At 41.9% G+C, this 22,178-nt stretch overlaps 1 protein-coding gene across 1 annotated transcript in view; it reads left to right on the top strand.

Annotated features, from left to right (window-relative positions):
* Polq (DNA polymerase theta) overlaps window positions 1-20,389 on the top strand; it is a 102,058-nt gene extending 81,669 nt beyond the window's left edge. The window contains 10 exon segments of the mRNA NM_001105878.1: window positions 346-483; window positions 1,597-1,771; window positions 7,093-7,219; window positions 7,781-7,896; window positions 10,922-11,106; window positions 13,539-13,650; window positions 15,407-15,531; window positions 17,639-17,792; window positions 19,003-19,118; window positions 19,506-20,389. Coding sequence (NP_001099348.1) covers window positions 346-483; window positions 1,597-1,771; window positions 7,093-7,219; window positions 7,781-7,896; window positions 10,922-11,106; window positions 13,539-13,650; window positions 15,407-15,531; window positions 17,639-17,792; window positions 19,003-19,118; window positions 19,506-19,619 — 1,362 coding nt within the window. The 3' untranslated portion in view covers window positions 19,620-20,389.
* The last annotated feature ends 1,789 nt before the right edge of the window (window positions 20,390-22,178 follow it).

The following is a 22,178-nucleotide window of genomic DNA, read 5'->3' as shown; positions in this document are numbered from 1 at the left end:
TGATTTTCTCTGTGGTAGTTAAATGCAGTAGCCATGCAGGGTGTTTTCCAAGGGTCCTTTAGAGGAGCTCACAGTAGTCAGGGCAACCCAAGCCTCAGTGTCAGTAGCACAGCTGTCAGGGCTTAGCCTGGCACGTCTGCCTGTGCTCTTGTAACAGTCTCCTCATAGCTCCTAACCCAGTATGGAGAGGCATGGCCAGTGCTGTCGTATACTGAAAAGAAACATCCTCCCAACACCCCATGTTACGTTGTAGATTTTATATTCTCAAATAACTTTTAAAATATAGTTTCTGAATGACAGTACTTATAATTTGATTCTTGACTGAAATAGCATTGATTTTTGTAGGTTTTATTTTTGGAACTAAAGCTACCACCGAATGGAGAGATGAAAACACAAGGCGGCAGAAAGACTCTGGGTTCCACCAGAAGAGGGACGGAGAGCGACCGCAAACTCAGGCTGGGAAGACGGTTCAGCACTAGTAAGGTGCTTGGGGGCACCCACAGGGCGCACATGGGGCATACACGGGGCACGCACGGGGTAGGCACAGGGAAGAGTAGGAACTACTTTTAGTTTGTTGGTGTTATGAAAAAAATGCTTCTGACATCAAGAACTGCCAGAGTGCACCATATTAACTTACCCAGGTCCAAGCAAGCAGGTGGGTTGGTGGCTGGCTTTGCTGCACTCATCTGTGGAGATGTTGTACAATGGGACTCAGGACTGTAGTCTGAGTTAGCAGCTCGGTCATTATTAAGCAATGTGGATGTTTGTGAACTCACATTCGCAGACATTATTATTATTCCTTATGCTGAGGTTTTTAGTAGAATATGAGTTGTATATCTATGCGAACACTGAAAGTATTATGGCTGAAAGGTTATTTCTTCAGTTTAAAGAAACGATGCATTTTCCATGGGTTCGTTTGAAGACCCTTACTCCACTACTTTCAAAGGCTGCATTAATTGGAGAGAAGGGAAGATGGACTTGGTGTACTGACGTTCCATTGGGAAAATGAGGCTAGAAGTGCAGCCACATCAGCTGTGGAGAGCTGTCTAGCTGCACCTCTGTGGGCTTTTGACCCAGACCTCGTGAGCAGTTCATCTGCCCTCGGGCTCTTTGCAGCACAGCTCTTTGTTAGTCTGCTGGTCCTTTGCCTCCTTAGTTTTTATTCCTTAAGGACCATGAAATCAGAAACCTCTGTTTTTAAATAAAAGACTCCTGATGTTCTTAATGTGCAGATCCTGTATCAGGACAAGGAGGACGACTACTAGGATGCCTCTAATCACTGACAGAATGGAGGAGGAAAAATACAAGGAAAAGAGATGCTGTAACTCTTGGAATGTGGGAGGCAGATGCTTCATGAAACTGATGTTCCATTGATTTTTATCTTTTTAATAGCTATTTCCATATTGTTGTCTTATAAACTGTACTCACAAATTTATTATTATAGGAACTTATAAAAACATCCAGACAATGATGGAGTTGTGGATATAGGGTTTATCAGACTAAATCTTAAGGTACCTTTACTTATCCAAGGGACAGACTGAAATGCTATTGAATTTGGACAGTATTCCAACCCCATCTTGTTATATTTCTTTTCAGGATATTTTAAATAAGTTAAAGGACTTGCATCCTTTACCAGGCCTGATACTGGAATGGAGAAGAATCAGTAATGCTATTACCAAAGTGGTCTTCCCCTTGCAGCGGGAAAAGCACCTGAACCCCTTTCTCAGAATGGAGAGGATCTATCCTGTATCACAGTCACACACGGCTACAGGTGAGGAGAAATGCACGAATTGTCCAGTTGTGAAAGACAAGCTTTCCATATGTGATGTTTGCCTGTGATGACCTGTGAACTCGAATTTGCATCCCTGTGAAACTCCACTGCACTTAGAAAGCCCACAACACCCCACACACAGCCAGATCCTAGGAAGAGCAGCTGGAGAGCTTCTGAAAGAATACTTTCCTTGCATCAGCGATGGCACAGCATTCCGTATTCGAGACTGTATTTGACTTGGTGTCCTTCGGTAACTGTGGAACCCTTCACATGTAGCTGGGTGTCTGTAGGCCAGAGGCTGTAAACCCTTAAAGCCTGCTCTATGATATACTTTCTACAGCAAGGCTACAGCTCCTAAAAGTTCCATAACCTCCTCAAACACTTAGCCCATGTGGGACATTATCATTCCTATGACCACATGGTGCCAAAACAAAATCAACTCAAGAGCTTCAGAGTTACATATTTATTTGGTACTTATCAATTCTATTGTATTTTTTACTTTAAAAATAAAATATTTAATGAGCCTTTATAATTGGTATAGTGTTCAATAATACAGAAATAGAAGTTTAGCTAAGCATGATTTCGTGATTAGGATTTATTTTCATTTATATCTACTCAGGCTTCGTCATTCATTTTTTACCTTCCTCTTTGTTGGCCAATATTAACTCACAACTCACAACTCACTAACTCACTAACTCACTAACTCACTAACTCACAACTCACTAACTCACAACTCACTAACTCACTCACAACTCACTCACAACTCACTAACTCACTAACTCACTAACTCAACTCACTAACTCACAACTCACTAACTCACTTACTAACTCACAACTCACTCACAACTCACTAACTCACAACTCACTAACTCACAACTCACTAACTCACTAACTCACTCACAACTCACTCACAACTCACTAACTCACTAACTCACTAACTCACTAACTCACAACTCACTAACTCACTAACTCACTCACAACTCACTCACAACTCACTAACTCACTAACTAACTCAACTCACTAACTCACAACTCACTAACTCACTTACTAACTCACAACTCACTAACTCACAACTCACTAACTCACAACTCACTAACTCACTAACTCACTAACTCACTCACAACTCACTCACAACTCACTAACTCACTAACTAACTCAACTCACTAACTCACAACTCACTAACTCACTTACTAACTCACAACTCACTAACTCACAACTCACTAACTCACAACTCACTAACTCACTAACTCACTAACTCAACTCACTAACTCACAACTCACTAACTCACTTACTAACTCACAACTCACTAACTCACAACTCACTAACTCACAACTCACTAACTCACTAACTCACTAACTCACTCACAACTCACTCACAACTCACTAACTCACTAACTCACTAACTCAACTCACTAACTCACAACTCACTAACTCACTTACTAACTCACAACTCACTAACTCACAACTCACTAACTCACAACTCACTAACTCACTAACTCACTAACTCACAACTCAACTGTGCTGACGAGGGAAGACTTTGCCTTCTTCTGCTTCATAACATAAAATGAGCCATTTAATGAAAATTATGTTAAAGCTACCAAGAATTAAACACTTACTTTGTTGCTATAAGCTAGGTAACCAGGATCTCAAGGAGTATACTTAGAAAAATAACGTCCAAGCCATTTAAAATATTTGAATTATACGTAGTGGTTACTAGAGAGCCCATTTCCCTGAAGACTATCACACAGAAGGGGATAGCAATTCCCTAGAGTGGTGTTTGAAAAGAAATGCACATAGGCTTTAAATCGATTCAGAGATGTAAAATGCTATGCAAGAATAAAGTCTTTGTAAGAAATATAAGGCTTTAGAGAAACTTTCCCCCCCCCTTGGCTTTCTATTATTTTTCTTTTTTTAAAAATTTTTATTGGCTATTTTATTTACTTACATTTCATATGTTGTCTCCCTTCCTGGTTCCCCTCCGCAAACCCCCTATCTCAGCCCCTCCCCCATCCGCCCACCCACTCAATGCCCTGGCATTCCCCTACATTGGGGCATGGAGCCTTCACAGGACCAAGGGCCTTTCATCCCATTGACGTTGGACAAAGGCCGTCCTCTGCTACATATGCAGCTGGAGCCATGGGTCCCTCCATGTGTACTCCTTGGTTGGTGGTTTAGTCCCTGGGAGCTCTGGGGGATCTGGTTGGTTGATATTGTCGTTCTTCCTATGGGGTTGCAAACTCCTTCAGCTCCATCAGTCCTTTCTCTAACTCCTCCATTGGGGTCCCTGTGCTCAGTCCAATGGTTGTCTGCAAGCATCCTCATCTGTATTTGTCAGGCTATGGCCGAGCCTTTCAGGAGACATGCTCCTGTCACAAGCACTTCTTGACATCCGTAATAGTGTCTGGGTTTGGTGGCTGCATATGGGCTGGATCCCCAAGTGGGGCATCCTCTGGATGGCCTTTCTTCCATTCTCTGCTCCATTCTTTGTCCTTGTATTTCCTTTAGACAGGAGCAATTCTGGGTTAATACTTTTGAGATGGGTGGGTGGCCCCATCCCTCAACCGGGGCCAGCCCTAATCTCTGGATATGGTCTCTAAAGGTTCTTCCTCCTGTTGTTGAGTATTTCAGCTAATGTCATCCCTGTTGGGTCCTAGGAGCCTCTTGCTTTCCTGGCATCTGGGACTTTCTTGTGGTTACCCCTAGTTCCCCATACCCCATTGCTACACACCTCTGTTTAAATTCCTGACCCTCTGTATATCATCCCTGTCTCCTCCCACACCTGATCCTGCCCATCCGTCCCCTGTCCTCTCTTCCTCCAAGCCCCTCCCAGCCTCTACCTCCTGTGAGTATTTTGTTCCTCCTTCTATGGAGGACTGAAGCATCCACACTTTGGTCTTCTTTCTTCTTGAGCTTCATGTGGTCTATGAGTTATATCGTGGGTATTCTGAGTTTTTTTTCCTAATATCCACTTATCGGTGAGTACATACCGTGTGTATTCTTTTGTGACTGGGTTACCTCACTCAGGATATTTTCTAGATCCATCCATTTGCCTGAATTTCATGAAGTCATTGTTTTTAATAGCTGAGTAGTACTCCATTGTGTAAATGTACCACATTTTCTGTATCCATTCCTCTTTTGGGGTACATCTGGGTTGTTTCTACCTTCTGGCTATTATAAATAAGGCTGCTATGAACATAGTGGAGCATGTGCCCTTGATATATGTTGGAGCATCTTTTGGGTATATGGCCAGGAGTGGTATAGCTGGGTCCTCAGGTAGTATTATGTCCAATATTCTGAGGAACCTCCAGACTGATTTCCAGAATGGTTGTACCAGTTTGCAATCCCACCAACAATGGAAGAGTGTTCCTCTTTCTCTACATCCTCGCCAGCATCTGTTGTTGCCTGAGTTTTTGATTTTAGCCATTCTAACTGGTGTGAGGTGGAATCCCAAAGTTGTTTTGATTTGCATTTCTCTGATGATTAAGGATGTTGAACATTTCTTTAGGTGTTTCTTGGACATTTGAGATTCCTTAGTTGAGAATTCTGTTTAGCTCTGTACCCTATTTTTAAAGGTTATTTGGCTCTCTGGAATCTAACTTCTTGAGTTCTTTGTATATATTGAATATTAGCCCTTTATTTGATATAGAATTGGTAAAGATCTTTTCTTAATCTGTAAGTTGCTGTTTTGTCCTAATAAGATCCTTTGCCTTACAGAAGCTTTTCAATTTTATTAGGTCCCATTTGTCAATTCTTGATCTTAGAGCCTGGGCCATTGGTGTTTCATTCAGGGAATTTTCCTGTGCTGATGTGTTCTAGACTCTTCCCCAGTTTTTCTTCTATTAGTTTCAGTGTATCTGGTTTTATGTGGAGGTCCTTGATCCACTTGGACTTGAACTTTGTACAGAACAATAAGAGTGGATCGATTTGGATTCTTCTAATGCTGACCTCCAGTTGAACCAGCACCATTTGTTGAAAATTCTGCCTTTTTTCCACTGGATGGTTTTAGCTCCTTTGTAAAGATCAAGTGACCATAGTTGTGTGGGTCCTTTCTGGGTCTTCAGTTCTATTCCATTGATCTACCTGCCTGTCCCTGTACCAATACCATGCAGTTTTTATCACTATTGTTCTGTAGTAGAGCTTGAGGTCAGGGATGGTGATTCTCCCAGAAGTTCTCTTGTTGTTGAGAATAGTTTTTTGCTATCCTGGGTTTTTTGTTATTCCAAATGAATTTAAGAATTGCTCTATCTCTGTGAAGAATTGAGTTTGCATTTTGATTGGGATTACATCAATTGAATCTGTAGATTGCTTTTGGTAAGGTGGCCATTTTTACTAGGTTAATCTTGCTGATCCATGAGCATGGGATAACGTCTAGAGCCAAAATGATTCCATCTTTTGAGATCTTCTTCAATTTCTTCAGAGACTTGAAGTTCTTTTTGTATAGATCTTTTGCTTACTTGTTTATATTCACACCAAGATATTTCAGAGAAACTATTTTTAAAGTAGTTTCTGCCTACTAGAAAATTGATCATATCTGACTCTCGTTTCCCACTGTGTCAGTGCTGTTGCTGATGCTTGAATGATGGTGCTGAGGTGAGGCTGAAATTGCAGTCCCCTGGTTGCCCCTCACTGGAGTAGACCTCTCACTGGTCCCAGTTGTCCTTGTCAGTGTCACCTGCTCTGTCCTAGGTGTTCTGTCTTGTGCCTTGACACCAGCTGCCAGGCACTAGCAGCCATGTCTCCTGAGGTTGGACCCTTAGTGTGTCTGCTCCAGTCATCATGCTTCCTCGTTCATTCAGTTGTAGGCGTGGCTCGGTTTACCAGGGTGTTCCTGTCAGCACACTGTTTCTAGAGAACTAGCTGAATGGAGAGCACACTACTGTAGCTGATTACTCTCAGAAGGACCTTGTGCTTGCTGTGAATCTGTGAGAATGCGGAAAACTTGAAGCAGAACCCCAGTGTGGCCTTGTTGAGTATTCTCATAAGGCATTTAATTAGGTTCTTTACTGCGAGTGCGTTAGCCTTGTTGAGTACACTCATAAGGCATCTGATTAGGTTCATAACTGCGAGTGCGTTATACATGCCCTTGCTTCATGTCACGTGTGAGGAGTGTGTGTCACAAGGACAACTGGTAGACTCGGTTGTCTCCTCCTTGTGCAGTCTGGAGATTTATCTTGAGCTGTGAGGCACGGAAGCAAGTGCTTTTACCCATTGAACCATCCTGCCAGCCCCATCTGGGTTCAGAAAACATCATTCTGAGGCACTAAAGCTACGAGTCAGTGACTGTCAGGTTCATATTTCTAATTCATTTCTTCTTGATTTTTAGGACGGATAACCTTTACAGAACCCAATATCCAAAATGTGCCAAGAGATTTTGAGATTAAAATGCCAACACTAGTAAGAGAGAGCCCACCTTCTCAAGCTTCAGGCAAGGGCCAGCTCGCGATGGCCAGGTAAGCTTCATTTCTCTATGTTGACATTATTCTCTTGAGAGTGTGATGGCTCTAAATACGCCATTGTATAAACAGTGCAATGTGTTTAGGTGTATATACCAGACAGAGCATTTTGGTTCTAGACGTTATCCATTTCAAATCCTAGGCTGGATGAGGCTGACTGATGGTAAAGGCAGCGGACCTGCCCTAGAGTTCAACTGCCACGACAGTGTGACTTGTCAGTAAGGAAGGGCAGGGGCTGGCCACGCCAGCAGTGTCCCTGCCCCCACATGTACTTGATAAGAGGAAGCAGAGAGATGCTTTACTTTAGGTCTGGTTAGAGATTTGTGCAGGTAGACGCGGGTGGGGGGCTCAGAAGCAGTTTATGGGGAGGTGGTTATAGAAGTGGCCCCATGCTTCACTGGCTGTTTCCCAGCAGGGGTCTACTGTCTCTCCGAAACTTTAGAGTGGATTTAGGCTATTTAGGTTTCTTAGGTAGAAATACTATTTTTATTGGAAACCAGACCTTGCATGTATCTGAGATTTGTCATGTTCTAGCTGATGATTTTATTTGTACTACAGACAAAATCAGAAGGTTTATGGCCTGCACCCGGGGCAAAGAACGGTGCTGGAGAAGACCTCAGATAGAGGCGTGCCATTTTCAGTGAGCATGCGCCATGCCTTTGTGCCTTTCCCAGGTAGGGGCTCCTTGTTTCTAGGGGTTGTTTACAGGCATTGAGAAGCCCTGAATTAAGAGTAGGACTCAGAGGTGTGCATTATGCCCCCGTCCTTCCTATGCTAGATGCTGTGCCCGCCCAGTACCACTGTGGCGAATCACAGTAGCTGCTGTGTGCTGATGCCCTCTGTAAGCCTCTGTGAAATGTGGCCGACTCTGCCCATCCTTGACTGACTTTGCTTCTCTGTGGGCCTCCCTGGTCGTGAGGTGTCTGTCCTCACTTGTCCCCACTTGCCCCCACTGACTTGGAGCAGCGGGTGTGCTTGTCTGTCTGATTTGTTTGCTCCTGTGACTCTGCTTTCTAATCCTGTCTGCCTGCTTCCTGTTCATGCCTCACTACCAGGCCAACTTCAGCCTTAAGTCCTACACTTGCCTGTCATCAAAACACCTGGAGGTTGTGACCCAACTCCTTAATTACCCGATGATTACTGTGCCTACTTCCCTTTCTCTTTTCCCACTGAGTAGTCCAGGTATAAAATTGTTATAAGTTCTGTCAGAAACTTCACTTTCACAGTGAATGCACAGTCTGATGAGGTAGCTTTGCTACAGCTTTGCTTGGTTAGTGTGAACTACCAGCATACAACGTCCAGTCCAACCCAAGGAAGCCTCGGCGCTCTGTGGTGTAAGGGATTTCCCCACTGAGGACAGAGCACAGCTGGATTTAAAAGCCATTTTGCTCAATAGTAATTTAGTGTGAAATATGCTCATAATTTGAAGTTTTCTAGTTGCCACATTGTATAGATTTCCCAGTTCCAAAGAATTTGAAAATTCTTAGCAGATCCCGCAGAGCACAGAAGGCCTTTGTTAGGGGTAGAGTGTAGCCGAGGGGATTCCTGGACAGAGGCTGCCTAGGTGCTGGCTTGACTCACCAGATCTCCGAGGATCCAAACAGCAGTCTCTGAGTCCTCAATCTCTGTTTAGAATTTATAAAATTCACACTTAGAAAGCAGACTCACATGTTGAAATTGTTTTAAACATATTTTTTAAAATTACTTGTATCTCCATTGACAAAGCAGGTCCATCTTCTTCGAAGATCCTTCGCTTTGAAGGATAAACTTATTTGTAACCCACATGAGCAGCAAAGGGATTCCTGTGTGTGTTCTGGCGCTCATTTGATGCACAGCTCCTCTGAATTCTTGCTAACTCTGCTTGCCTGCCTATAAGCCCAAGCTATAGTCTGTTTCCTCAGACCAGAGCAAACAGCACATCCTGCAGGGTTTCCGGAGGTGTTAGCATTCACAAACCACAGTTACTCAGCTCATCACCTCCTTCCTCAGTGAAGGTTCTTCATTGGCTGTTGCTTATCTCATCAAATAATTATCATATATTTGCCAGTATTTCTTTTGAGGGTATACATAGCTTTGGCCTTGTGGTCTCTTGACTTCTACCTAAGAGTTATCTTCCTGCATCTACTTCTGCTGGGCCTTTCACCTAACATTTTTATATTAAGGCCTGTGCTTATCAGTAAAGCAATGGGAGGAGATGGACGTGGTGGTGCAGCACAGTCAGGCAGATCTGTGAGTTCTAGGCCAACCATAGCTGCACAGCAAGTCCTTGTCTCAGAACAAAATAAATGGGACTAAAAAGTTTAAGCCGTGTGTGCTCAGTTTGCACCGTAGTCTCTGAGTTTGTTTGCTGTGTCACAGATTAAAATTAGCTCAGTTGTGTCAGTGTCTGATTGCTGCTTAGTGGGCAGGAGGCTGCTCTTTTGCTTCACAGGAGTAGCATCTGCGTGTGCCTTGTACACTTGCCTGAGTGTGTTGGGAAGATTTCTGGATGCTGCCATTTTAAGTGAAGAAATGCATTTCTGGCTATAGGTTTAATTCCCAGTCCTCTTATTATGAGTGAAATTCAGCACTCTTATTATATCTGAGGTTCTTTTGTCTTTATTATTTCAGTGAACTTATGTATAAAGTCTGTTATGTATGTCATCCTCTGTACGAGGAGTTAAAATACCTTTTCTGACTTTGGTCATAATCTTTGTCTTTGTGTTCAAGTCTTCTTATCAAGTTATTCATAGGCCATAAGAAGCTTGTCTATTCCCTTAGTACTTTTCCTCTCCTACTACTAACTTGATTTTTTTTCACTGAATATCTTCAATATTGTTGAACCAAAGCACACTTAACATACATTTACTGAACACCAATTTGCCCGTTACTTATTTGTTCAACAGCCATTTCTTTTTTTAGAGATATTAAGTATATTTTATTATTTTTCTTTTTATTTATTCTATCATGTATTTCATCCCAACTGCACTTACCTTCCCTCCTTCCCCAGTCTCTTCCCCCAACTTCTCCTCTCCTTCAGATCCACCTTCCTCCACCTCCCCTCAGCAAAGAGCAGCCTCCCAGGGACATCAACCAAACACACCATAGGAAGTTATGATGAGACCAGGCACATATTCTCGCATCATGCCCGGACAAGTCAATCCAGTATGAGGAAAAAGGGCTGCAAAGGCAGGCAAGAGTGAGAAACACCCCCCAGTCCCACTGTTAGGAGTCCTGCAAGACCACCAGGCTATACAACCATAACATATGCAGAGGACCTAGGTCAGACATGGCCTCCTGACCTCTGCGAGCCTGCTTGAGTCCCAGGCAACAGCCATCTCTTATGGGTATATTTTATGAAGTGTTTTCTATTTTCCTATTGTGTATAGATTTTCTGTAGTATAAAGGGAAATTTAAGTCTCTTGCCCTAAGGATCAGGAGAAGCATGAGAGAAATGTTGTAGGTTGTGTGCTAGGTGCTGTGGGAATACTGAGCAAGGCACCTACAATTAAAGAACAGATATGGGGAGGTGGGGGGAGCTCATACACATTACACACAAGTGAAAACTTACAACCTAATGCACAGAAATGAACTTTATTGTACTTGAAGTAAGGCTTTAACTTTGAACACATGACCTTGAAGTTATAAAACTATGTTCTGTCATCTTACTTAATCGTAGTGTGGAGCTGTACTAGCTTTTAAAGGAGGTGTGTTTTTCAGGTGGTTTGATATTGGCTGCCGACTACTCTCAGCTCGAACTGAGGATCCTGGCACACTTATCTCGTGACTGTCGTCTCATTCAAGTTTTAAACTCAGGAGCGGATGTGTTCAGGAGCATTGCCGCTGAGTGGAAGATGATTGAGCCCGATGCTGTTGGTGACAATCTGAGGCAACAGGCAAAGCAGGTGAGCCTGGTGGACAAGCTTCACACAAGGGAAGAGAATTAATCAAGTGCTCGGAACCATTCCAGTTGAACGATTCCTCTCTAGAGCTCTCACATCACATTCATTGGTCTCAGGGTATTTATTAAACCAAGCTCTGTGGGCCACTTAGGGTCAAGAAAGCCCTGCGTATCTAAGTCTAATCTGTGGCTAGTCATGGTGTCTGGTACTCAGTGGGTGTTTACCTGCGAGTGGCAGGGATGGTGAGCAGTTGTTATACATGAGGAAGAATGTGTGTTTTAAATCTCTTATCTGTAAGTGTCTTGACGGAAAGTCTTACATTTTCTTACAGCATCTAGCCAAAGGATGCTGTGTGGAAGGTCGTCGTCTCTAGTGGTTTTGAACGTAGAATTGGGCTATGATGAATGGCAGAGCTCTGAGCCGTTCAGCAGCTGTCTTGCACTTTTGCATTGGGTCATTGTTAGTCACAGACCTAGCAAAGGTCTTGTTACTATTTCCTGGCTAGATTAATACCACCATTTCCTAACCACACACTCTGTGGGAAATCAGATGCCATTTCCAGAGACCTGCTCTAGGTTCCCTTTCACCCCAGACTTAGCTGGTGTGAATGTTGCTTCTCACCAGTGCAGGGCACCAGCACCTGTCCCCACTGTTTAAAAAGCTAGCTGCTCTTTCCTGAGTCTGCATTTAGCAAGAGTCAAACCTTGAGTAACACAGGTCAAGTGTCCCTGTAATTAAGCCCACTCTTGGATAGGTGTCACTTATATCCATGTTTAACAGAAGAGGGGACAGACACAGAGTTGGATTTGTTTACACGGATATAAGTAGTGAAGTCAGGAGACGTAGGGAGCATCAGTATCTCTGACTTCTGAACCCACAGTAATCCAGGGAATGCTGTGTGTATTCATCACTGCTCTCCTGACTGAGCAGTGACCATGCTGGAACAATGTCTGCCCTGTCTCAACCTGCACCAAGTGACCCAATCCCAGTTTTGCTGAGACTTCAGACCACACTGAGCTAAAGCAGACACGTACACTGGAATCACAACAAAATACTTTTAAAAGCTGGAAGAATCAACAAGAGTTTTAAGTAAAAAAGCCCTTGGCCTGGTATGGTGACATACACTTTCACGCCCCAGGGCACAGGCGGGCTTGATGGAGGTGGTGGTGGCAGCGTCATGAATTCAAGGTCAGTCTGATCTGCATAGCAAGTCAGGCCAGACAGAACTACACAGTGAGATCCTATCTTAAAACAAAATTTAGAAATCCCACAAAATATTTAAGAAAAGAGAATGGGGTTCCCCTAGTGTGTCACATGAAAAGTTTTAGGATTTTGATAAGCATTTTATCTGATAAGCAAGGAATCCTTTTTTGTTGTTGTTGTTTGGTTGTTGTGTTTTGTTTTGAGACAGTTTCTCTGTGCTGACCTGGCTGAGCAGCTCGCTCTGTAGAGACCCACCTGACGGACAAAGGCCACCCACTGCCACCCAGCGGGAAGCTGTCCTTCAATATTTTATTAACATTCACAAGGAAGTCACTGTGCCCGTTTCCTACATACCCACGAGTCATCACTTTTTATTGCAGCAGTCTCCTAATACAAATGTTTCATGTTTCTGATGAAAGCATTTAGCGATAAAGAGGTCACGTGGCTGTGGCAGGACCATGCATGACTCTGGGCAGGACCTGCTATTGACTGTATAGTTTCCAAAGTTTACCTCCAAGGTTTTGTTTAATACTTAAAAAAAAAAAAGATTTATTTAATGTACACTGTCACTGGCACACCAAAAGAGGGCACCAGATCCCATTACAGATGGCTGTGAGCCACCATGTGGTTGCTGGGAATTGAACTCAGGATCTCTGGAGGAGCAGTCAGTGCTCTTAACCACTGAGCCATCTCTCCTCTGCCTCCTTCAACAAGTCCTACTGGCTTGTTTAATCCAGATGAGTTTTGCATTTTGGGATGTTGGACTTTAGGCAGCTCTAAGTTGAAGATATTTCTTTCTAGAGAAGTTTCCCCTGTTCTCAAACTGCTTGCTCCTGTCTTACCAGTGGGCAAGGACAGGGATATTTGCAAAACTTTCTTTGCAGACTTGTAGGCACTTCTTTAGCAGACACCGCTGAGATACTCTGGGGAGTACAACCTGCTCTAACGGCTGCTGGGTTCATCAGCACAGAAACCGTCTTCCTATCCTGACTGCTCTCCTCCCGATTCCTAGTCACTCGTATTGTTACACCACAAAGTAATGCTCAAAGGCAGAACAGATGTTTGCTGGGTATCAGCTTCTGGGGGTCAACCCACTACATCTGATCTTACCATTTCTATGGTTCTCTATGAAGTAAAAAGTTTACCAAGGTATCAATTCTAATGAACACTGTATCCTTAAGTTTTGTTTGGTTATGACCTTCAACTTACTGAGTATAATGCCTCCCTTTCAGATTTGCTATGGAATTATATATGGGATGGGAGCTAAATCGTTAGGAGAGCAGATGGGCATTAAAGAAAATGATGCTGCTTGCTATATCGACTCTTTCAAGTCCAGGTATAAAGGTAAGAAGTTTAAACTAAGGATCTTGTATTCACCACATTAATTAAACTAATGCTATAGACGTTTATTTAAATCTTTATTAATCAGAAGTTTTACCAGGAATTATTGAGGGCAAGTAGCGTGCAGCTTAATGCCATTATGTATTAAGGTCAGCTTGTTTAAATAAAGGCAGAGTCAGATGTAAGGAGGCACACTTGCTATCTGTGCTCTACACTGTGCCTACCAACAAAATGTGGACATTGACTTGTATTTTAGGTTTAGATAGCTTTAGATTGACAGTAAAACATTTATTATTTGTGTTAGAAACTCTCAGTGACTGTTATGATAGAGCAGTTTACACACCTTAAATTATCTCTTCTTTTAAAAGCTTATCAAAGTATAATTTACATATAATTAAAGTCACTGTTTTCATATATATATGTATGTGTATATATATGTATATATATTTTTTCTGTGAATTTTGACAGCTGTATGTAGTCATATATTCTGTGCTTCAGCCAAGACACAGAACATGAGGGAAAGGGGAGTTTGGGGTGAGGAGAGGAGGGACGAAAGCTGTGGTTGGTATGTAATATATGAGAGAAGGGTAGGTAGATAGATAGGTAGGTAGATAGATAGATAGACAGGTAGATAGACAAACAGACAGACAGATAGGTAGATAAAGAGAGACAAGGGGCCAATCAGCAGTCCCTTGAAAAAAAGCCTGTGCTGACAAGAGGTTTGTATTGTTTTGTTTTTTCTTTGCAAGAATGAAATCATAGTACTCAGAAAGCCATTGGCCATGTATCAAAAGCACTGTAAGGAAGAAAGGCAGAATGGATCTATGCAGAAATGAAGGGCCCTGGGATGACAGCTACTATGCTTTGTAGATAACTCATCATGTTTGAAACAGTCTGGGCCTTGTAGAAATAACACTAAACAGGAGACTAATTCGTGTCCTCACAGAGCTTAAGTTCTTTTTAACGTACTTAACAGAGGGTAGCCGGTAGGAAGGACAATGTGTTTACTTTTCACCTTCTCAGGTCTTCCAAGCAAAGTGTCAACTCTAGTTTGTGGATTAATCCCTGCCCATCCCGCACATGAAAGAGAAGGGGAAACATCTAGAAGTAGTGTTGATCCTCTGAGGCAACAAGGTGGGCGCTGCTCACTGATAGAGGATTGAACTTCCCATGGCTGAAAGCAGGCAGTTCATGCTTAACTGGAGTTACTGCTGGATTGAGATATTTACTGTAGGTGCCTATTTTTTTTAACTACCCTGTGTTTCTGATTTTTTCCCCCCAAGTTTAAGTAAAATTGCCTTAATTCTTCCAAAGATAGAAGACTTTGTTTAAAACAAGCAAGGGTAATTAGAATCACAGCATGTCTTAGGTGATCCAGTGAGGTTTTTCAGATGCCACCTACTTTCTGCAGGCCATGTGTCTGTGTGTGGGTTTGGGGCTACGCATATTCTGAGGCATTTTATAGATGACTGTCCCCTTCTACCTCCTAACTTGGAGTTGAAATTTAAGAAGTAGGAGTATGACAGAAAAATGGAGAGAGGGAAAGAGATTGTGGGAACCCCACATTCAGCACATGGACATGACACCTGCAAGTAAGGCCCTTTAGGGGTTAGAATGTAGATGAATGCAGATGGTCTCGTCATGACACTGTGTGACAGACAGGAGCTAGGGCTGCTATGAGTAGAGGAACAAGAACAAAGGAAAATCAATGACACACAAGGTAGATTTTGGTTATAATTGTTTTTGTATTTTCTTTTAGGGATTAATCATTTCATGAGGGACACAGTGAAGAACTGTAGAAGAGATGGATTTGTTGAGACAATTTTGGGAAGACGTAGATATTTGCCAGGAATCAAAGACAATAATCCTTATCATAAGGCACACGTATGTTGAAATTTTTCTGAGTTTTAATGTTTCAAAGACTTTTACCATTCAATAAAGACTGTAATGTTCCTTTAAGAAACACTACATAATTGGATTTTCTGAATAAACAAAGTTGGCCACTGGATCTATAAGGAACTGTTGGAGTGATGACACTGTTTAGGGAAGGATAATGTAAACATCTGGTCACTTAATACTTGAGCGTGATACTTTTTAGTTTTGGTGGCAGGTCATAAGTAAATACTTTCTTCCCAGTGCTGGGGTTGAATTTGGTCATCAGTTATGACAGGCAAGCACTGTAGTGCTGGGTCATACCCATCTTCATCTCTGTTTGTCCTTCCCTCCTACAACTTTCTGACAGAGCCCAGACTGTCCAGTCTCACCCTTATAACACAGGAAAGCCTTAAAATTGTTATGTTCCTGCCTCAGCCTCCTGTATATCTAAGACTACAGCCCTGCACCACCAGGCTCAGCATAAGCTCCACTGCCTTTCACTTCCTGCTGCCTTGTGTCACGTTTGCTAACATTTTCCAGTTGTTAGACTCGGATACTCTTAGTTCTACTTATTCTTTTGACTGTTTTATTAGAGGTTATTAGTTGTCCAGAGTAATTAACAGGGCTGCTGTAACATAGTGTTATAGATCCATGAAGATAGTTGCTTAAATGATTATCAGAATTGCTTTTAAATTGTAGGAAGTCATAAAATATCTGCACATTTAAGCTGCTATTATTGTCCAAATTCCCCAGTTTTAACATACTTTGTTCTGTCATTTCTCCATAATTTTGCATGCCAGTGTCTATTGTACAGCTTCTGTCTGGTATCCAAAGCTGTCAGGACAGTGATGTGAGTTGGGCCTTAAATAACAACTGGCTTTTTATCACATCTTTACTGTCCAGTGTCTGCACAGCAGCCATTCAGACTGTTTATCGTCTGACTCAACTAGACACTAATTATTCCTCATAGAAACACAGGTCTTAAATCATGGACGAAAGCAAGCAGTGTATAAAACCATCCTCTCCGTATTCCCAGTTATTTAATTTCAGGGAGGAGGTGTGTATTGGAACAGATTCTTGAAGCCTATTCTATGTTCAGAGTGGAAATGAGGAGAAGATAATTGGCGTTTTTTAGATGCTGTAAGGTTTTTAATGGAAGGACCTGTCCCTATGAGCTCCTTCCTGTGGGCCGTGAGAAAGATGTGCTCATCCTTCTGTCAGGTCTAAATGGTGGACTCTCCGTCAACAGTGTAGGGGATAACATACAAACCAAAACTTGATCGGCATCTGAGAGGGATTAATATAACCCCAAAACCACACTAGTGTGCCAGAGACGATCTACGGAGGCCATCAGGAGTGAGACCCAAATTCTCCACAAGTTCCTTTCCACAGAATCTCCTGGTTTGTCACTACAGATTCATTGCACTTTTTAGTTTTACAAGTTTTTTATTCATCTTCTTCTTAACAAGCTGCGGTGACTGCTATCTGTCGCCAGCTTAGACTCTGCCACCACCATTATCCTACCTGTGTCACTGTCACCACCATCTTATCTGGTTTCTTTTCTTTTCTACCAACCTCCCCACAAGACTTTAGTCTCTTAAGAACGAGGACCATGTCAAACACAGCAGAGGGTAGGACGTCCAGCAGCATGGTCAGATGTCTGCTGACTCTCGGTTGAGAGCCTTCTTCCAGAATCAAGACATGGTGGACAGCAATCATGTTAGCTGGGCTTTTGTTTTCCTTAATTTTCTGTAAAACAAACAGCATTTATACCGCCTCAACTCCTTGTCCTGGTTAATTTTTGCAGAGTGTCAGGCATTGCATATGAAAGATCAAGGAAATGATTTGAGCTTTTCTGGTGCTACTTTTATTCACAGAGAGTTTATGTTGCTTTTCCCAGGAGAATAGAATGACCAGAAATGGATTTAAACCAAAGCAATCCAGCCTTATGCTTAGGCCAGAAGGCAGGGCTGAAGATTGTCGTTTGTAGGATGTCGCCTACCTGTTGATGTCCTGCGTCACATTTCAAATTTCTGGCTGCAGATATGATCACTGGTCTGTGGGTACCGAGGCGAATTGAGACCTGTCATTAAGCCCCTGTGATTGTCGTTTATAGGCTGAGCGTCAGGCCATCAACACAACAGTTCAAGGCTCAGCTGCTGACATAGTCAAAGTAGCCACAGTTAACATCCAGAAGCAGCTAGAGACCTTCCATCCAACCTTCAAATCCCATGGTCATCGGGAAAGCATGCTCCAGAGTGACCGAGCAGGTTTGTCTATCCGTGAGGTACTTGGTAGAGCCAACATGGCGGAAATGATTGCACCTGAAAGGTGGGTGTGGGGAGGGCATATTTTATATTTCATTTCTAAGAATCCTCAAATATTTTAGTATCAGATGTCTTTATACTCTTGGAAATCATTAATGATACCAAAGAACTATTATTTATATAGATTAGATATGCTATAGTTACCACATTGGAAATTAAAGAATTTTCAGGCTTGGTTTAACATTTTAAGACAATAATAAAAATAAACCTTTCGAAAAAGGGGGAGCTGAAGAGATGGATCAAAGGTTAAGAATGCATACTGCTCTTGCAAAGCACTTGACTTCAGTCCCCAGCACCCACATCAAAAGGCTCTCTGTGGCCTGTAACTCCAGCTCCAACAGAACCAACACCTCTGACCTTAGGCTCCTGTACCGATAGTCACACACCTGTGCACACCATCCGTAACATGAGCAACATAATTTTATGGATGTAAATATTTTTGGAACAGAAGAAAATTAGTCCTAGGTTACTTTATTATGTATTTCTGCAAATCTCTCTGATGTCTAACTTAAAAATAATGTATTCCTGCTTCTGCGCCATTTTGTATCACATACCTGTTAATTTGTGAGAGGTGATCAAAAGGGCACACCCAGCAAAACCGTCTGTAGTGCTGTTGTAAGTTTGACTTTGCACACAGGGATGCTCTGTGGCTCAGTACATGGACTGCGCCCTGGAGTAATGCTCAGCCCATGGGTGGAAGGTACTTAGAGAGGTTTCAGAGTGAGCTCTGAAGATTTATTTATTTATCTTAAGTATGTGAATATACTGTCATTGTCTCAGACACACCAGAAACCAGAAGAGGGCATTGGATCCCATTACAGATGGTTGTGAGCCACCATGTGGTTGCTGGGGATTGAACTCAGGACCTCTGGAGGAGCAGTCAGTGCTCTTAACCACCGAGCCATCTCTTGAGCTCCTAGAGTGAGCTCTTCATATCTTATTTACTTCCTTCTTTCTGCAATGAAGTTATTAGGAATTTGAGTTTGCCTGCTAGGCAGCAGCCAGTATTTTCTTGATAGTTTCAAGACCTACGTGTTTTAAAATATTAGTTAAAATTTCAAGTTTCTCAAAATTCCTAAGAACAAAAGAAAACAAATTCCAATTTCCTCTCGTTTGATGACATGTTGCTCAATTTTGCTTTTTTTTGGAGCAGGATTGTTGCCAAAGAGAAAAGTTAAAGGGATGTTTTGTCCTATGAGAGGAGGATTCTTCATCCTTCAACTTCACGACGAGCTTTTATATGAAGTGGCAGAAGAGGATGTTGTTCAGGTATTTTTCAGTGTCAGTCTATGATGTTGGCAGCAGACGGTGGGGGTCAGAATGACTGGTTCTTTGCACATCGTATTCAGACCTCTCTAGCACAGGCTGGCTGCGTAACTGTTGACTCCCTGTAGGGAGAAAAGCTAAGCATGCTGATTTCATACTGAAAGGAAGAGGATTCTTGATGTGGATGTGTTTGTCTGAGGCCTTGCCCTGAGGGTTTCCACTTCTGAACTTCTCCTCAGTGCAGGGCAGTCTGAATGCCTGGCTCATTTCTGATTGTGTTTGAACAACACTGAAAGCAGGGCCCCAGTCTGGTTTCTGTTTCTCTGTGGGTGAGCTGGGAGACTTCCTTTGATTGGGAGGAGTTTATTAACCTCTTTTCTTTATTTGTAGGTAGCTCAGATTGTCAAGAATGAAATGGAATGTGCTATTAAACTTTCTGTGAAGCTGAAAGTGAAAGTGAAAATAGGTGCCAGCTGGGGGGAGCTGAAGGACTTTGATGTGTGATGGTGCAGTGCCCAGGTCCCAGGGCAGCCTGGGACACAGTCACTCAGAAAGCAGAGTCTGCCCTTTCGCCTGCTCTCAAGTACGATGCACTTAAACGAGCAGGTCTCTAGCGGGCTTTAATGTCTACCTCTTCTGGTCCCTGTGGTGTTACAAGGCTTTGAGGGGAGATTTATTCGTTATCCTCACTCTCAAAGAGCATCTATGAATTTGTCTTTCATAATTTATTGGAGCGTTAAACAGTCTCAGAATGTATGCTTGAAAAATGCACTTAGCACTTTGGGTCCTCAACTGTGTAGATTGTGAAGGAGTGGAGCTGCTGCCTCAGGGCCATTTTTATTCCTGTCAAGGACTCCGGCACTCATGATGTAATCCCTCAAGAGCCTCGGGCAGTGCTCAGTCTCAGTCATTAGAGCTATGCAGTATGTGTGGCCTTTTCCTACAGTAAAGCTTCTGAAGTCGAATTTTAAAATCTCAAATTGAAATTCTATAAGATAGTTAATATGTGTGGAAGGAATCTAGAAATGAGTTTTCATGAACTGTTGCTGCTTGTTCTTTTCCTCACCGTTCCGACAAGGAAGGATTGGAATGCTCTTAAAATGAACTGTCTGTCAGCTTAGACATTGAGACACTTGAATCTAACACTGCCAGGCCAGAAAAATGCCCTTTTGCGAGCCCCTTAGTGCCTCCATCCGTATTTGTGGTATGGAGAGAATTCTCAGGCTCAAAACATTGAATTTCTTTACTCATAACTAATATCCTTTTGCTGTTCAAATAAATTTATGAGAAACATATTAATGTTTTTATTTTTTTGATCTATTTGATCTAAGAGTATCAGAAACCTTTGTCCTTTATTGATTTTCTCATTTAAGAATGTTTAGTTATAATTGGATTTTTGTGTGTATTAATCATGATGAAAAGAGATACCTGTTTCATCAGATACAGTTGGATGGATGGGTAGGGAGGGGCAAGGGGGCAGAAGATGGCCCCAAACTCTCAGCCCTGACTCCTCCATTCTTAAATGATGGGTTTATAGGCATGAACTGCCCCTTCCTGCTTCATTATTCCTTGAGGTATTATATAAATACATACACACATATGTATATAGATATATATTGTATATATTGTATATATATGCATATACATATTTGTATATATACAGGTATATGTCTGTATGCTGTGTTTCTCAAGAAGAAAAATCTGTATTTCTCTCAGTTTTCTAGTGGGTTGAAGCCTGGTGAATCTATCTGATTCTACCTTCACACACACTCCTTAACAAGCCCCCAGCCCCGTGCTCCAAATTCTACACTGGTACTAATGTGCATATCCCATGTGCCATCATAGCCCACTGTATCTACCTGACTTTATATTACCTAAGCCAGCTTTCAAGCCCAACCCAGCCCACACATCCTGTGCTATATCCCAGCCTGATATGTCCACATGACTAGATCTCATTACAAAACACAAACATGACAGACCAAGGAAGTATTCCCACCCCCCAAATCCACCAGTCTTATACAAAATGGGAATTGCCTAAATGAACCTCTAAAAAAGAATGATAAAGAATTCAAGACATTTAAAGAAAAAAACAAAACAAAACAAAACAACCTCAGCGAGAATGAGCTAAAGAGAAAAGTGCCTGACATAGTCAAGAAAACACAAACATAAATTTGATTAAAATGACAAAGATAATCCAGAATTTGAAAGCTAAATTATACTCAGCTTTCACAGAAGCTTCTCTAACATAAGACCTCATATTTGGGTACAAAACAAGTCTGCAAAGATTCAGTAGACTGAAATAAGTCACTGCACTCTATCTGGCCACAATACAATAAAGATTAAAATCGACAGCAAACAAACCTCTGGTAACCACACAAACTCATAAAGAGTTAACTTTGCTAAATGATGAGTAGGTCAAAGAACAGTGTCAATTTTTTTAAAACCTTAGAACTAAATGAAAATATAGCAAAACATCTGGACACATTAGCAGCATTCTTACAAGAGAAAGTTATAGCTGTAAGGGCCAACATTAAAAACCCAGAGCACAAGTGAATGACTTAATAATGTAACTCTAAATTTGGGAATGCAGGACCAAGCCAAGCTCAGTAAATAGCATGAAAAAAAATTTTTTTTAGCATGAAAATTTTTAAGAAGGCAGAAATTAACGAACAAAATAAAGAAGACATATAATATCATATTCTTTAAGAAGAAAAATAAGACTGACACTTTCTCCAACTAACTGAAGGAAAGGACACCTAACCTAAATGAACAGAATCAAAAACGAATTGGGAAATATCTCAACAGACACCAAAGAGAATACTTGAAAATTCTGTACTCCAACAAGGTAGAAAATCTAAAGGAAATGGACAAATTTCTACATTCAGTCAAGTCACCAAAATTAAACCAAGAACAAACCAACAACTTAGACCTATAACAAAAAAGAAAATTAAGACAGCAATATAAAACCTTCCAACTAAAGTAGATCCAGGCCAAGTTTGATTCATAATGTAACTCTACCAGTCTGTCAAAGCATGTCAACAACCCTTCTGAAATTATAAGGGG

Source organism: Rattus norvegicus, chromosome 11 (assembly GCF_021556685.1).
Source record: "Rattus norvegicus strain SHRSP/BbbUtx chromosome 11, alternate assembly SHRSP_T2T, whole genome shotgun sequence".
Taxonomy (NCBI): domain Eukaryota; kingdom Metazoa; phylum Chordata; class Mammalia; order Rodentia; family Muridae; genus Rattus; species Rattus norvegicus.
The sequence above is the reverse complement of the archived record's forward strand: the minus strand, read 5'-3'. Positions and strand labels throughout refer to the sequence as shown.